This window comes from Drosophila gunungcola, unplaced genomic scaffold, assembly GCF_025200985.1.
Source record: "Drosophila gunungcola strain Sukarami unplaced genomic scaffold, Dgunungcola_SK_2 000114F, whole genome shotgun sequence".
NCBI lineage: Eukaryota > Metazoa > Arthropoda > Insecta > Diptera > Drosophilidae > Drosophila > Drosophila gunungcola.
In genome coordinates, this window is record NW_026453275.1 from 153,978 (window position 1) to 170,316 (window position 16,339).

The 16,339-nt window shown below is 39.7% G+C and overlaps 2 protein-coding genes across 3 annotated transcripts in view; both read left to right on the forward strand.

Moving 5' to 3' along the window:
* LOC128265339 (GAS2-like protein pickled eggs) overlaps window positions 1-16,339 on the forward strand; it is a 57,375-nt gene that overhangs the window by 22,232 nt on the left and 18,804 nt on the right. For both annotated transcript variants that reach the window (XM_053001282.1, XM_053001283.1), the window contains exon 3: window positions 8,049-8,443. In XM_053001282.1, the coding sequence (XP_052857242.1) occupies window positions 8,276-8,443 (168 nt within the window). In that variant the 5' untranslated portion in view covers window positions 8,049-8,275. The remainder of the gene's footprint in view (window positions 1-8,048; window positions 8,444-16,339) is intronic.
* On the forward strand, window positions 12,426-15,172 carry LOC128265341 (putative ATP-dependent RNA helicase CG14443). Its single transcript, XM_053001286.1, has one exon. The coding sequence runs from the start codon at window positions 12,701-12,703 to the stop codon at window positions 14,843-14,845; it is 2,145 nt and encodes a 714-aa protein (XP_052857246.1). The 5' UTR covers window positions 12,426-12,700; the 3' UTR covers window positions 14,846-15,172.

The window sequence follows — 16,339 nt, forward strand, 5'->3', positions numbered from 1 at the left end:
TTTTTGACACTTTGTTAGTTGCAAAATAGTAAGCGAATTAAGGCGTTTTTATTAAGAAGATTATATTTGCAAGCTTTGCCATTTACCATTTTAAATTATATTTGCAATTATTTGACAAATTTGTCATTAAAAATGTAAAAATATATATTTTTTAAGTGTTGAACATTATAAACCCTAACTCCACATAATAAGTATTAATATCGTTTCTGAATGTCAAAGCTTAACATCAGAAAAGAATGATTAAATCTTAATTGCTTCTTAGAAGAATCTTTGCATTTCATAAGATTTAATAACCTATTTGTTACTATATCCTAATTCAGGGTTCGATCAATTCATTTATCTGCTCAGGCATTTCATCGATCGGCTTCAAAACTTTCCGAGAATTGTGGAAATGGTTCGAGAATCTGCGGAATTGGAATTTATGAGGAGCATATAAATCTTGTTTGCATAAACTCGTAGAAATTACAGACCGAACTGATTCGTTTTCTGCATAAATACTGCCCAAAAAAAAATTACCCTTTTTTTGGTGGGTTCCCAGAATTCGCTTCTTTTCGCCCGCCCTCCCCCTCTCTCTCCATCCCCCTCCCCCTTGTCCCCCCAAAGTGTCAGTAAGATGGCGACGGCATTAAGCCTGATTAGGCCAGGCCAAAAAGAAAGGCAACAATAAACCAACACACAAAAAAAGAGGGAAAAAACTCATAAGTGATGGCGGGGCGACCAAAAGAAAACAAAAGTAAACCCGACACAAGTTCAAGGTCAAGAGCGTAGAAGAGAGAGCAGGAGAGAGCGGAAAGCTGCGCTTCAGGCCTGTCTCATTCACACATACGCTTACACACACGCAAAACAAAAAACAAATCCAAGCGAAAGGTGAACATGCCAGTGAGGGAGAGGGACAAACGGGTGGGGGAGTCGGTTGGAGCGAGAGGGCCTGAGTTGTGCAGCAGCAAGAACTTCACAGCATCAATACAAAAAAAAGACAACTATAAAAGGCTACAGACACACTTCGTTAAGACGAACTTAACAGCAAAACATAAGAAGACTCTTAAAGTATTTAAATAATTTGAAGTTCATCAACATTTTAGATTGATTCACAATTGATTTGATAGGTTTTCAAGTTCATTTAGTTTGAAATCTTTTTAGGCTCCACAACTATTAATTAAAAGTCCCTCGTTTCGGCCCAGTTAAAAGCTTACAATTCTGTTTTATATATACAATAATATTCAGTAAACTTGATAAATATAAGCACTTAGTATTGCCTTTAGAAGTCATAAACTGTTTTATCACCTCGTAAAATCTTTATTAAATGAATAACTATAAAAACGTGGACTTTCACTTGTTTGGTATGCAGTTTGCTTACAACTCATGGGCCGAATTAAAATTGAATTTCGGAAATTCAACACAGCGAAGTAAGACTGTACAGGAGAAAAGAATCAGGTAAAATAGCAACCGGAACGCAACAACAAAGGCAGCAACTTCAAGCCATGGTTAATGAAAGTCAGACAGTGGGCGAGTCAGAAAAAAGCAGAAAAACATTAGAAGTGGCGAGGCAGAAAAACGCTTGCAATCGCCGCCTTTGTACCTCTTTTAGCCAACGTGTTCTCTCCTTGGCCAAAATCCCACTTTAACGCACTGAAGTGCTACCGCCATTACGTCATTGAGCGTGAAATAGTATTTAGTTATACATACATATATGCAATGTATATGTACATTCTATACAACAACCACAGTCGCTTGGTGCCCGTGTGGTATCTGAATTTTAGATAGTGCAAAAACCTTTCTAGTTTGCTCAATGTAATCCCCACATTGACTGATGGATCAACTGATAAGATTTCCGAACACCCTACCATCATAAAACTATATTATTTTCCTCAATCATACAAAAAGAGAGAACCAAATTATGGAATCTAATAGGCTTATCACTTTGAAACTCTATATGTATATTTTTTTATAAAAAACAACACCCTTAAAAGCAAAATTAAATTGTATTTTGTAATGCAAATAAATTAATAATCCCCTCAGAAAACAGGTTTAAATAGATGAAGTTATGAGAAAACAAAATATTAAAAATTAGACATTTTAATATATATGTATGTATATGTTTATAGGTCATTACATCGGTCATCGAAGTCGAAGAAAGGCGCACAGCACTACTCCCCCTTATTGCTGTCCCTCTTTACGTTCTCATCTGTCCATCTCTCTCGCTCGCTCTTGAGGCAACCCACACTGCGCAGCTGCGACTGCGCAAATGACTTTGAGTTCGGCTCCGACTTGTTGCTAAGCTATTGTTGTTGTCATTTAAAGTCTAATCAAAACATTTGAAGTTACTTAAGAAACCTACGCAGCTTAAGTTGCGTTTCTTGTTTCGAATTCTTAACTTGTCGCAGCTTTGTTTGTTTGTTTTTTTCTTTTTTTCTGATTTCTTACACAGACGGAGGCACAATAAATTGTAAATTAAGTTTCTGCGACATTTCTACAAAAAGCGGCCATTCAGCGACAAGTTTTTTTTTTTAGCTGCAGTTCTTTAGTATTTGTGTTGTGTTTTCTTTGCCCTTTTAAATGACATGGCGGCTTAAGGAGGTTAACATGTGTGTGATTGGATGTTTGATCTACTTAAGGCCAGACGAAAAAATAACTACTTCTTTCTATGTGCTTCCCTATATACATATATATTTATTTTTTGTGTGTTTTTTTTTCGTGGAGCACTATTATTTTGCTTTGGGTGAGTCAGTTTTGTGAACTTTAAGTTTGGCCCGATGCCAGTGGATTTCCTTACTCATTGTTACACCCTCCACCACTCCCGTAATCCCCTCGCGGTGCTCAGCTAGTCCAAGGTCGTCGTCCTCCCACACACGCCACCCACTCCGCACTCCAATAAAATCGTCAGGCGACATCACCGTCAGTCCCCAACACCATCTGACTAATATACATAAAAGTATCTATATGAACACAAATATTGTACAGTGGTTCTGCGAATTAATTAATATTAAAAGCTTGCAGACATAAAGCAAACATTAGTTTATAAAAAAATATTTAATAAATTACACTATTTTTTCAATAAAATAGAGCCCAACGTGAAGCCGTTCAGAAATAATGGATACATGGATATTGCATTCGGCCATGGTTTTTGTTTAAAAAGCCACACCAATACTGACAGTAATCGTAAAGTTAAAATAAAAATTTCAGCAAAAAATTCATTTAAAAAATAAATTAATTTTAACATATGCTCAAATCACCTAATTAATAAGATATTTGAATTCGTGTTCGATTCCTATAACTATGCTTTAAAACCGTATCATTTTCGGACTTTATGTTAAAATGTGTTTTGAAAATGTATGGTAAAGTGGGACTGCCGTAAATCACCTTTAAGCTTAGTTTTTCTTTATTTATAGCTACTAATTTTGATATAATTAATTTACAGCTTGTGGGTGAATAGATTATAACATTTGAATGCTATAACATAGTTGTTATGTTCCAAACTAAAAACCACTGTAAATACGTTCACCCTACTCTTTGCTAGTACTTTTTTTCCATACCATATTTTTTGATTCTTAACTACAAAATGGCGGCGCCGGTTCTCCTTTTGTCTGCCGTCTATAGATTTAGCCGTAAATGACGAAACGAACCGGAGACAAAACGTCAAAATGGAAACTCCGCCGCCAAGTGCATTTAAGCAAATGAGCGGAGAAAATGCGGAAAATGAGGTGGAATAGGGATAGTGCTGACATTTATGGCAACGCCGCCTGATGGCTGATGATGGAAAATAGGCTGGAATGCAATGGGTGGATGTGGATGTGGATGACAATGCATTCAACAGACAAAGGAACCAAAAGGGAACGCTCGCAAAAGGAGCCAAACATTTCCATATGGGTATACGTATACGATTTTATGCAAAAGAGGGCGAAAATGGGTAAAACTTTGGGAGAGGCAACTCCATTCGAGTGCTGTGCTTAACCATTGTTGTTGGCTCAATGGCTGAAAATGGATAGATAATAACTTGTGAAAATAACTTTTGCACTTGAACGAGATTTCAAATGTTGGTCGCTGTTGAATGGGGAGCACTCAACGGAGACACACTGCATCCAATCCATTTCATATACACCATATACATACATGTGCACTGTCAAAATCATGGTCCATGGTTCACATTCGACACTGAAATTTCTGACAGATGCGAGTGCATCAAGTTCAGATGGTTTCGAGAGAGTTGGGACATGGAGATGGAGCTGGAGCTGGAGATGGAGATGGAGCTGGTCGATGTTGATGCCTAGCTTGGCCTGGCAACGGGGTGGCAATTCGGAGTGGGAGTGTGAACTGCACTCCCATTGAATGTTGTTGCTTGAAACGAAATCGTTTCGATTGTCGCTTCAAGTGTCATTGAACGTTTGGGTGGCATAAAAGTAAAATATGAGGAATGAGTTATGATGGAGAACTCTCTTGGGAGTACACTGAAAAAACGCAATGAATTATGTTTAAATTTCCCTAATTGATTTTAAATCCATAAAAACTTGAGTTAAACTGAAGGAAATATTTTATGTTTTCAAAATAAAAGTTAGAAAGATTATTTTTTTTCATTGCCGCATTTTGTTTCGTGACTGTTCCTTTAAAGCGATAAAACTTGTTGGGAATTATAGTGCCATAAAGCAAAAGTATAAGACTTAGGTCTAAATAACTATAATAGTTTATTAGGCAAGCTTTGAGCTTTTATGCTTGTAATCTTTTTCTAGTGCTTTAATCAAGCCGATATACTGAATCGAAACAACCAAAACCATCGAGTATCTCTTGGACATGCAATAGATACTTGACATCTTGTTTCGTTCGCACTTGAAATCCTCATGTGTCTCGCATTACTTTTCTATTGGTTCATCGGATATCGATATACCAATACCGCCCCCTACCCAATTTCAGCGTTGTGAAACTTTATCACATGAGCCAACTACAAATACAAACTCTATCTCTCTTGCGACGTTTGTAATTGTTAATTGAAAAAGTCAACAGCAGCAGCAACCACAAAAAGATTCAATTCGTTACTTTTATAACATATTTTCCATACTCACTGTGGCTATAGCCAAAGTTATATGTTGCTGTTGCTGTTATCGCTTCACACTCTCGATCACTTTTACTGTCGTTTGGCAATTCACACTTTACCATTGTCAAAAGTGGGGGAAAAGGCGATGGAAACATACAAAAATATTGGAAGGGGACGATCTCATTAGTTCGTTTGTTACTTGTCTGTTAGTTTGAAGAACTTAAAAAACATCAGAAAGATAATGAAAGAAATACCCGAATGGCAATTGTGTAACCGACTATTTAATAAGCACAATCAGTCTTATCAAATTACATTACAAAATACTTTTTAGGAGACAACTAGCAAGTTATAAATTTTTAGTACTATCCATATGACTAAATAAATTCACTAAAATCTATAAAATATAGTCATCTTAGTTATTGTAAATGTTATGTGTTTCAAATCTATAAATACCTTAATTAATCTATTATAAGGAAACATGTCCTATTAACCAATAAGCCATAAAAACTCGAAATAAACCTAGTTTATAGCAAAATTTATTTAACAAGCACAATCAGTCTTATCAAATTACACTGTAAAAAAAAAACAGTCCTTTACCAATAAAACATTAAAAACTTGAAAGATAACAAGTTTATAGTTATATCACTTGGGTGATTACTGAATATGTATACAAATGCAAGGTTCTCGAAAACAGAAACTGTTTTCTTACGATAGACAAGGTCGTATGGAACACTTGCTGCAAAGTCTGATAATTAATTAATATATGAGAGCTCATCAACTGTACAGCCATAAGGTCTGGGAACTTTGGAAAGATAAGGGACAAGTTTCACGAGTGGCAGAACAGAGAAGCATTGAAAAGCAATACATTAAACAGTGGGAAATGTGGGGGAGTTGAAATGACAATTTCGAATGTGAAAATCGGCAATGGACAAAAACAAAAAAAAATTAAAAAAACAAAAAAAAATAAAACATAAAAACAAAAACGGCAGAGGCACATTCAATTACCGGACTTGGCGATGGGAGGAGATTGGATCGCATTGGATTGGAATGGAATGGAATGGGACAGGCCTTATATGTGAATCGATGCCGTCGACGCATCCTATGCAAAATGTGTGTGCTGTTTATACATTTCGCTGTGTTTGGATGCGGATTTTTTAATTAAATTCACTTTCAAAAATACCGCTAATCATTTGAACAAAAGGCCAGCGAGCATTTGCATATTTGTTTGTCTCGAAAGTTTGCGACTTTTTGAGTTTCTTATATTATTTTTTGGCTTTTTTTTTTTTTTTTTTTTAATTTTTAGTCATTCTCTGGCTTGGGTCAGCCAGCAGGGGGCGTGGCATGTGAATAGATTGATCGATCTAGGCAAAAGATTTTCGCAAGTGCGAAAGTGAAATCCGGGGATGAGAAGCGGATTTGGACAAATGCCCAAACTCCCCGCCGAGGGTTACTCTTTTGGACCATCAATGGCCAGCAAATTAGCCAACACACATGGGTTTTTGTACTTGTCCGAATCGCAATCCGATTCCGAATTCGCCTGATCATTTTGAAAAAAAAAAAAACAAAAAAATCAAAAACACGTAAGTGGCCAAATCGATGCGCCTTAATTAAGACCAGCCTCATCGGGAATGAGGCGGTTACGTAAGCACTTAATACAGCTCCGGGGACCAACGGATCCAATAGCCAGGCGAATTAAATACACAAAACATTTAAAACACACACCGAAAGCCGAAAACAGCGGAATGCCAATGCGAATGCGAATGGGTTTTGATTTTAAATAAACCTTTGTTCCCACTCTTTCACCAATTGGGTTAAAAAAAAACCGAAATTATTACCGATCGGTCCTACAAGATACCTTGGCCCAATTATTTTGTGGCAGGTGTGTCGAAGGTGTGAAATTGATTCTGCCTTTGCATTAGAATTTTTCAAATGAAATCGGGAGAAATCGGCAACTACTTATTACCATTCATATTTTTCTCCATTAAGCTCAGTTGTAATATGTTAAAAATGTTAAATTTATGGGTTCTTTGCATTTTAATTATATATTTTTTTAAAAAGTCCTATAGGCATGTTAATTTATTAGACCCCACAAGCATAGTACTTGTATTCGGGTTTTTTTTAGGCCTGTTTTAAAGATTTCAAATAGATATACATAACTCAAAGATATAAGAACAAATAGTTAAAATTTAATAATTTACATTTACTTTTAAAGACCCTAGGAAATCATCTATATCTATAATGTTAATACATGTAAAAAGTTTCCGTTCGTTTTCTTTTTCCCTTGAGATCGTTTCGAGCGTGGCTTAAACCCATTGGAGGATTAATGAGGGGCGGATGGCAAAACCAGCAACCTGTTCTGATGGCCCAAGGTCAAATCCTGTTGCGGCATCCTTATGCAAAAGATAATTCGATAAACGCTTTTGATAAGCCATAAGTTTTATGACTGGCCTTGGTTGGCAATTGCCGGTCGGTTGGTAACTTCAAAAAATGCAATCGTCTTCGACATTAATCTCCTTCTGGCCGAAGTTCACAGTTCAATTGGGCTTACCGCTAATTAGTCGCTCGAGAAACCGACCTGTTAATGAGCTGAGGCGGGGGGTTGTGGACTTTAACTTGGGTGTGATGTGATGCCATTAACCTGGCGCCCAACACTCGTACCAACTTTGTTTTCTTGAGGTTGCTGCTGGCTTGTCTGAGGCTTTTTCAAGTAACCGACGACGATTGTGTGCCGCTCGCGAGTCACTTTTATGTTTTATTTATTGATTTTATTTGTATAACTTTTTGCAGTTGCTGTTGCCGGCGGCGGCGACGGCGGCGGCGGTTGTTGCCGTTGTGGTTTTCAGTCCCATAATTATGTCAGCTGCAGTGGCACAATCATAAATTTACGCCGCTTTGGTGCAACAATTTTTACAATTTATGATCCACTTGCTGGCAATCTGATTGCATATCATCAATCAACAAGGGGGAAATTCTTGGACATTTAAAATATAAATTTAACAATATTTCTTTTTATTTCTTGCAGCTTAAATTCGAACCCAACCGAAACGCTAATCCGAACCAGACGCAATGCACTGCAGCCAAAAGCGTAACGAAAATCCGACGACCAATCTTTGCTAAGGTCGCCCGAAATTCCCCAATAAAAGGAACATACAAAAAACAAATACATAAACTAAGCCCAGAAAATCGAAAGCTAAGGCAAAGGAGCTGTGAAATAGAATTTTAAGGGGATTCACAAAGCACAACTCGACGATGGCCATGTTGGAGGCAAGGCCGTACAGGCCATTTAAATCCAGCGAGGAATATCTGGAGGCCATGAAGGAGGATCTGGCCGAATGGCTCAGCACACTCTATCCGGAGCTGAGCATCAATGCCGAGAACTTTATGGATCGACTGGACACGGGCGTGGCATTGTGCAAGGTAAGCTCTTCCGGATCGTAAAAGAAAAGTCACACGTTTTCCAGGCCAGCCCATCCCATCCCAGCCCACATACTCGTACCCTCGACACTTTTCAAGTGCTAAGAGCTCGACAGATTTTCATTTCATCTTTATGGCCGGGCTAAAAAGCTTCTTACCTGGCCAACGGCACTCTCCAGTGGGAAAAAAACAAAAACCAGGTCACCGGGGGTTCATTGAGCCAGCTCAGTTGTTCAACCGAAAGCATTTGTGAAAAGTTCATAATTTAAATGAAGCACCGAAGCAATGGCTGTGCAAGGGAAGCAAGCCAAGGGGCTGGGATAACAAAAGTCGAGGAGCAAAAGGATTCCGTCGAATGAGCTGGGCATTTTAAGGTATCTAGTAAATTAACCTAAAAGCATTGCCATTGGTAGCTGAACCGGGAAAGCAAATACATGTATTATTTTATAAAATCATTGAACACAGACTTATCTCAACCCTACGAATTTCTATAAATTCGATTTAAAATTAACCTTACTTTATTCTAACTACAAACTAATGATTAGAGATCAATTCACCCAGGAAAATTCATTAAAAATACTTGTTTGGATACTTTTTTTTTCCTATTCAGTTGTAAAAACATCTTACAAAAGTCTATTTTTGTATAGTTTATATTTTACCTTTCAAAGAAAATTTGTTAAAAAACCACATAAAATATGCAGTTTTCCGCGCGGTATGTTTTGATTTAAATAGCCATGAATACTATCAATCATCCGAAATAATGAACAGCCATTCGAAAAGGTCCTTGTAAAGATGAGGATTTCGTAAATATGCGAAAAAATACTTGATGCGCAGGATCACTTTGAAGAACGTCATAAACCACATTTGTTATGAATGCGATTTTCTACATTTCACTAGCAGAACTGAAGTTAATATGCTACTTGTATCTGATCTCTGAGAACATTTGATGGACATAAACTATCCCCAATAATGTTAGGTTACTTGTATTTATTTATATATTTTGTACATATACAATCTTGTTATTTCTTACATCTGCTATGCTACGGTCTTTTCTTTGATCAGTAGTTCTATTCGCTTGGCTCGCTTTGGCTTGGCTTTTCTGCTTTTCTGTTTTTCACTCAGTCAGTTTTTCACTCAGTCAGTTTTTCACTGCTTCACTTCTACAGTTTTTCAGTTTTTTCAGTTTCGGTTTGGCTTGGTTTGGTTTGGGTGGCACATGCCATAACCACAGCTCCCTGCCCGCTGCCTTTGGCCCTCTGTTTTCGGTTTTCGGTTTTCAGTTTTCAGTCTTCTGTTTTGTTGGCGCTGAGTGGCGCCAGTAGCACCCGACATCGTCACGCTGGAGGCCAATAGCAAGACCTCAAACCGTAGACAATTTGTCTTTACTTGTGTTGTTGCTGCCCCGATGTTGCGATGTTGCGATGTTGCAGTTGCAGTTGTGTTTTTCTCTCTTATTTTGCTTTTTTTTTTGTTTTTACACCCTAGCAGAGGGTAACATAAGTTTTGTAAGAAGTTTGTAACGCAGTGAAGGAGACATTTCCAACCATATTAAATATAAATAAATATATTGTCGATCCAGCCAGTTTTAGAGCTTTATACGAGTATACTTCAAAGCACAATTCTGGCTAACTATTTTAGAGTTAAATTTCAAACGAAAAGTCGACATTGCTTAAATGTTTTTATCCATATACGCATACAAATCAAAATAAAGTTGTTTTAAAGAAGAGGGTATTTAAATTTCGACTTGCCGAAGTTTTCCTTACTTCTTGGTTCGTACTCGTATCGGCACCGAGATCGTCTTGCCCCCTTTTGGGGGTCCCTCCTGCTGCGACGGACAAATGTGTACGGATATTTGTTATTTTGCAGGAAAATAGCCAAGAATTCATAGAACATTGAAGCCGGGGCAGAAATATAACACAATAAGTGTTGGGAAATGTCAGTTACTGTTCAAGATAACAGTAAAATTAGTGACTGTTATTAACTGACTATTTTCTAACAACGTAAATAGACATCAGAGTAATTGTAAAAACATATTTTAAACATTTAAAATTTAGTGATCTTTAATTGTGATTTTATGAAAAAAATAAGGTTCCGAAAATAGTGTTATACTATATATAATACCACGTCTAATCATTTAAAATTGAAGTTTTTAGACTGTAAAAAAAATTTAGGTAAAATAGATATTCTAAATTTCATTTTTAGTTTGTTTTAAAATTGTGCTGCAAAACATTTTTTTCGGTGATAAGTTGTAATTTTGAGTGAATTATATGTACAATCGTATAATTACCTTGCTTAACAATTAAAAATGTAATATATTGATTAATTTGCCACTGTATCAGAGCTAGTAAATTCTATAAAGTATTTTCATTAATTTGCTCCTATCATTTAGAGTTTTTAATTTGCAGTTATCATATGTCTGCTATATTTGTAGGCTTGGTTACTGGATGAGTGCTAAAGGTAACGCTGTTTTTATACCCCTAACCACTGTAGCCACACACAGCGATCTCGCAGCCTCACCTGCAAATACACACCTCACCTCAGATCTTGGATCTCTGGGATCTTGGATCTTGGATATTCCCCCCCCCCCCCTATTCCCCAATGGACAACAAGCATAGACAACTCCACCCCGAGGCGAGTGCTCGATATGGTGATGGATATGCGTGCAGCATAATCATGAAGTTGCTTTGATCTTCTGTCTGCGCTGTCTCGAAATAAATGAAATGACTCAGACTCAGACTCACATCACATCACATCACATAAATTTTGCACCAGCCAAAGATTGGGGGGGAAACCTGCGACGGCTGCCGGAAATGTCATAAGCATAAATATAATTTTTTATAATTGTGTGTGTCGCGAAGCGTTAATGTAACTTTAATTGAAACTCCGGGATAGAGAAGTGGGTCTGTCTCTTTCGGTCTGTCGGTCTATTGGTCTTCTGGGTCTTAAAGCAAAACAAATCTCTCGTTGAATGGCCAGCAATTCTAAGGGGGATGCAGTGCGATTTGATGTCTTCATCGTTCCAACAACGATCGTAATTACGACTTGATGGCCACTTTAAACGAAGGGTGGTCCGAACAACGGGGCGAGGGGGGGCCAATTAGCCAAAGGAGATCGTTTGCTGTCCGACGATCATTAGCGAATTGTCTTAACGATCTGTACAGCCAATTGCTTGCCAATTTATCTAGTTAATTATACGGATTTTCTATAGTTAGAACTCCTCGCTTATGCATGCGCGTTTTGTAGCTTTGAATATTTTTAAAAGTAAATGATCCACCCACTCCAATATTCCCCAATAAGCAACTTTGTTGCTCAATGTTTTCCGTTACGTTTTTTTGTTTTATTTTTGTTTTTTTTTTTTATTTGGGCACTTTGTTTGGCTTTCGTCGTCGGTGGCTAATTGAATTTGATAAAAAGCCAGCGAATGCTTTTAATTGACCAAACATTCGGACTCTCACACAGTCGCCAATTATACGCAGATAACCCAAACAGGGGCAGATAATTCCCAGCTCTCTATTTGGGTCTTTCGATTGGGTAAGTGAGCTCTTCACTTCCGCCAGAGAAGTCCGAACCCGTATCTCCGTATCTTTGTCCGGAACTGGGACAGTCTCCACTTGAAGACCATAAAAGTGGACTTAAAATGTATACGAACTGTATTAATAGTAAACTGGAAAGTCTGTTCTTTATAAACATAATTATGCCGATTATGGTTCAGAATGTTTATTTTGCGCTATGCTACTCTGATTTTGTTCTATATATATATTTTATTTTGTTATTATATTTTATGTTAAATTTAAATGTTAATTAAAAAAAGAATAATAATTTACATACAAATGAAAACATAAAAAAAATCTTTTCAAATCTATAATATCCTTGCTGATTCAGCTATTTTCTTCCTTTATTATGGAAGTCCACATTGTTAGCTTTTTAAGCTTCTATAAAAAGTGAATTATAAAATATGTTTATTATATGGTATTACAAAAAAGGCTATAAGTTCATTTTAAAAAGTTTGCAGGCTTACTAGAAAAGGCAACAGCTAATTCATTTAAAATAGTTTAGGATGGCTACATTAATATTATTGTCGCTGTAGAAATATTTTTCTTAACACTTAAAAATAATTTTGACACAACAAACATTAACCAACACCACAATTTATAGCTGTGTGATTTTTGACAACGTTCGACCATTTGCTTGGCTTGACAAGTGAAAATTCCCGAAACTATTGCAAAAAGTCGTGAAAGAATAACGAAAAACTAGAGAAAAATGAGTGAGACACCTGAAAAACTAAAGAAGCAACTGATTGAAGATGAAATTCGAGATAAGGAAGAGCAAAAGGGTATGGAAATTCAGCAAGCTCTTAGCCAACCGGCGGAGATGAAATCTGGCGGAGAATCTGAGCCGGAGGTGGATGAAAATGGGAAAAGCCCAACCAGTAAGCGTTCGACATCATCGAGTTCGTCCAGCTCGAGCTCCAGCTCCACTTCCTCGGGTCCAAGCACTTCCTCGAGTTCTGGCTCGAGTGAAGACTCTGATGGCGGTTCCACCTCTACCGCAAGTGCCCCTTCGATCCAGAGCTTCAAGTTCAAAAGTCAGTGGCGGGAATCCTCTACAGAAACTACCACTACCAACTCTGATACTAACAAGGGGATGGCAGCCAAAAGCGCCGTCAAAGGCACTTATAATCCCTGGAAGAGGCAATCGAGGAGCAGGAGCAGCAATCTCCCTCAGAATCCGTGGAGAAGCCGTAGTCCCAATCGGATTTTCAATCCTTGGAGGCAGCAACCGCAAGGTGAGCGCATTTCGAATCCTTGGCGGTCTAGCAGACGCAGTCCCCGGAAAGGGCAATCGATGGGCAGGCGTTCACCGACCCTTATTCCGGGTCACAATCCCAGGACATGCTCGCCCAATCGCCGCCCGTCCAGGCAATCGATGTACCGGAACAGAAGTCCCCCCCAAACATCGCGGAGGAGCCGCAGTCCCCGCAGTCCCCGCAGTCCCCGCCGGAATGCCGTCAATCCTTGGAAGCAACCACAAGATCAGCGGGAGGATCTGGAGCGGAACGAAGCGGAGCTCTACCGACGCCGCCACAAGATCACATTGGCCAGCAATGATCCGCGACCCGTGCCCAAGCCGGTGATGAGTTTCCGTCGCAGTGGACTCGGCGACTCGATAGCCCGGCAATTGGAACGCCAGGGGTACGAGGCACCCACTCCCACCCAGGCGCAGGTCTGGCCAGTGGCCCTGGCGGGCAGAAACCTGGCCATGGTTACCGGCAAATGCTCGGGTAAAACGTTGGCCTACCTGCTGCCCGGCATAATGCATATCCAGCGGAATGGACGCCGCCAGCTGGCCGGTGGACCCACTGTCCTGGTGCTGTCGGATTGTCGCGCGGCGGCCGCGAAGGTCCACCAGAAGGCACTGATCTACACGATTCCCCACCAGATCGACACCCAGTGTCTGCTGGGCAAGCTAAATGGCAGGCAGTTCGATTGCCAACTGCTGGTGGTCGCTGCCAGTCGCCTGCCGGACATTCTGGGCGGGAATGGCAATGGGAATGGAGGGGGAGGGGGACGGAGCCGGGCGCTCTGCCTGGATCGCTGCACCTATCTGGTGGTGGCCGGCATCGATCGCTTGATCGACATGGGCCTGGAGGCTGAGCTAGGCCGTCTGCTCTGTCGGATGAGTTCCCAGGCCCAGGTGGTCATCACCGCCGCCAAGTGGTCAGGCGAACTGAAGCGGATGGCCCGCAAGTATATGGATGACTACACCATGGTAAGAGTGGACTCAGGGCTCGCCAGTTCGCCCCCGAGGAGGGCCAGGTTCCTGGGCAAGCTGCGCCAACGGGTGGAGGTCATGAAGTCGCGCGTCAAGATGCAACGCCTTCAGAGGGAGCTGACGGCCATCTACGATGCCAACGATCGTCCCGGCAAAGTGGTCGTCTATGGGGAATCCAACAAGCGTGTGGACGTCCTGGCGGCCCTGATCCGTATCTATGTGCCCTGCGGCGGCATCCACAGCGGACGCACCCATGCGGAACGCAAGGCCACAATGGATGCCTTTCGCAATGGCACCTACAACATCATCGTGGTCACGGACACCACAATTCGGGGACTGGATCTGCCAGACGTTAAACACTTGATCAACTACGATTTTCCCATCTCCATGAAGGAGTATGTCCATCGCCTGGGAATCCTTTCCAGTTCCGCCGAGTGCGAGGCCGTCAGTTTCTTCGGCCATTTGAACCGCCACCTGGCCGAGCCCTTGATCGGTTTCCTTGAGAAGTCCAAGCAACAGATTGATCCGACTCTGATCAGGATGGTCGGCAACCCATTTCGCAATCCTCAACGTCAACATCAAAATCAACACCAACATCAACGCCATGGCAATCGCAATCGCAATGACAATTGAAACAACCATCGTAGCTGGACATCATCATTTAAATAAAACCAAACCGCAGAGCAAACATTTTGATGGGTAAACGTAATGAAATGCCACAACCGCCATCACCATTTTTTCTAAATACTGCGTTAACCCAATAAATGTTTATCGATTGCCTTGGCCAATGGATACCAAGTGGAGAGTTCGGGACTTAAAAATTGAGGGGGTTTCTTTGAGTGCACGTAGCCAAAGAAAGTTGTGCATCCAGAGCAGAGAATACGTGATGTTATGCAAGTGAAGAACAGGAAAGAAATGCATGCCATCAATATTCAAATAAAGTACTTTAACTCCACAAAGGCATTCACATTGATATACAATTGGAACAGTAATAACAAGAATATGGCTAGTAAATTCAAAATTTAAATTCAAACTACAGATAAAATCATAATGCAAAATTGCATGATTAAGTCCCAAAATATTTGATTTAATGTACAATAATGTACTTCGAATTAGATATTAAGGCTAGGTTGCCATTCAAACTAGTGAGTCTTAAGAGTTGAGGGCTTTTCTTTAAATATATTTATCTTATATATTTCTTAGCTTGATATTGATTAAAAGAAAGTTGTGATAGAAAGGCGTTGTTGGCTTGTCTTAAAAAACAACAATTTAAAATTTTGGCCAAACTTTAATTATATAACGTTTTTCAATCACATTTCTGCACAATCGCTCAAAAAAAAAAAAACTATATAAAACTATAGGAACGGCTTGTTAGTACCAAAACCCATTAGATTTATAACCAACCATTGAAAAAATATCCCAAAAATTAGGAAGTTAAAATCTGATTTATGCCTGCAGATTGTTTTCCATCGATATTAGTTTGGTAAATTGGCATAAATACGGCTGGATCTCTAATCGAATCGAATGGAATCGAATCATTTGGCTTCTGTCACCGATTTGCCGGTTCGCCTACCGTCCAACTCTGACATATATGGGTCAATATTATCTATATCCCCCATTGATTGCCGGAGTTATTTAGTTGTTTGCGCCAAAAGCAAATGGAAATGAATCAAAATTCATTAGAGGTGAATTTATTGTGTTGGCCATTTGATTTCAGTTTCAGCCCAGATCAAATATCAGGCCAATCGATCGGGTGGGCCGTTCGTCCGTTGTTCGTTTGCCTGATTGGGGTGTGAAGGGGTGGTGCGCGTATATATCGCGGCTATATCACCGACAGATATCACAGGTGGCTTGGCTTGCAGCTGAATTTTGTACTAAAAAAAAAAACACATATATATATGTATGTATAAAAAAAAAGGGGGCGGCGGGCCGTGTCTAATCCGATTTTGACTTTATTAACGGTGCAATTTGTACCGACAACTGGCAGACGGGAACCAAACGAGCAGCAGCCCAAACTCTTAACTCTTTTAACTCCGAACTCCCGTAGACTGCTAGCCAAAGACCCCGAGCGATTATTATTTATGGCCGCGAGTGTTAGCCCCACACTCCGCCCCCCCACAAATTGTA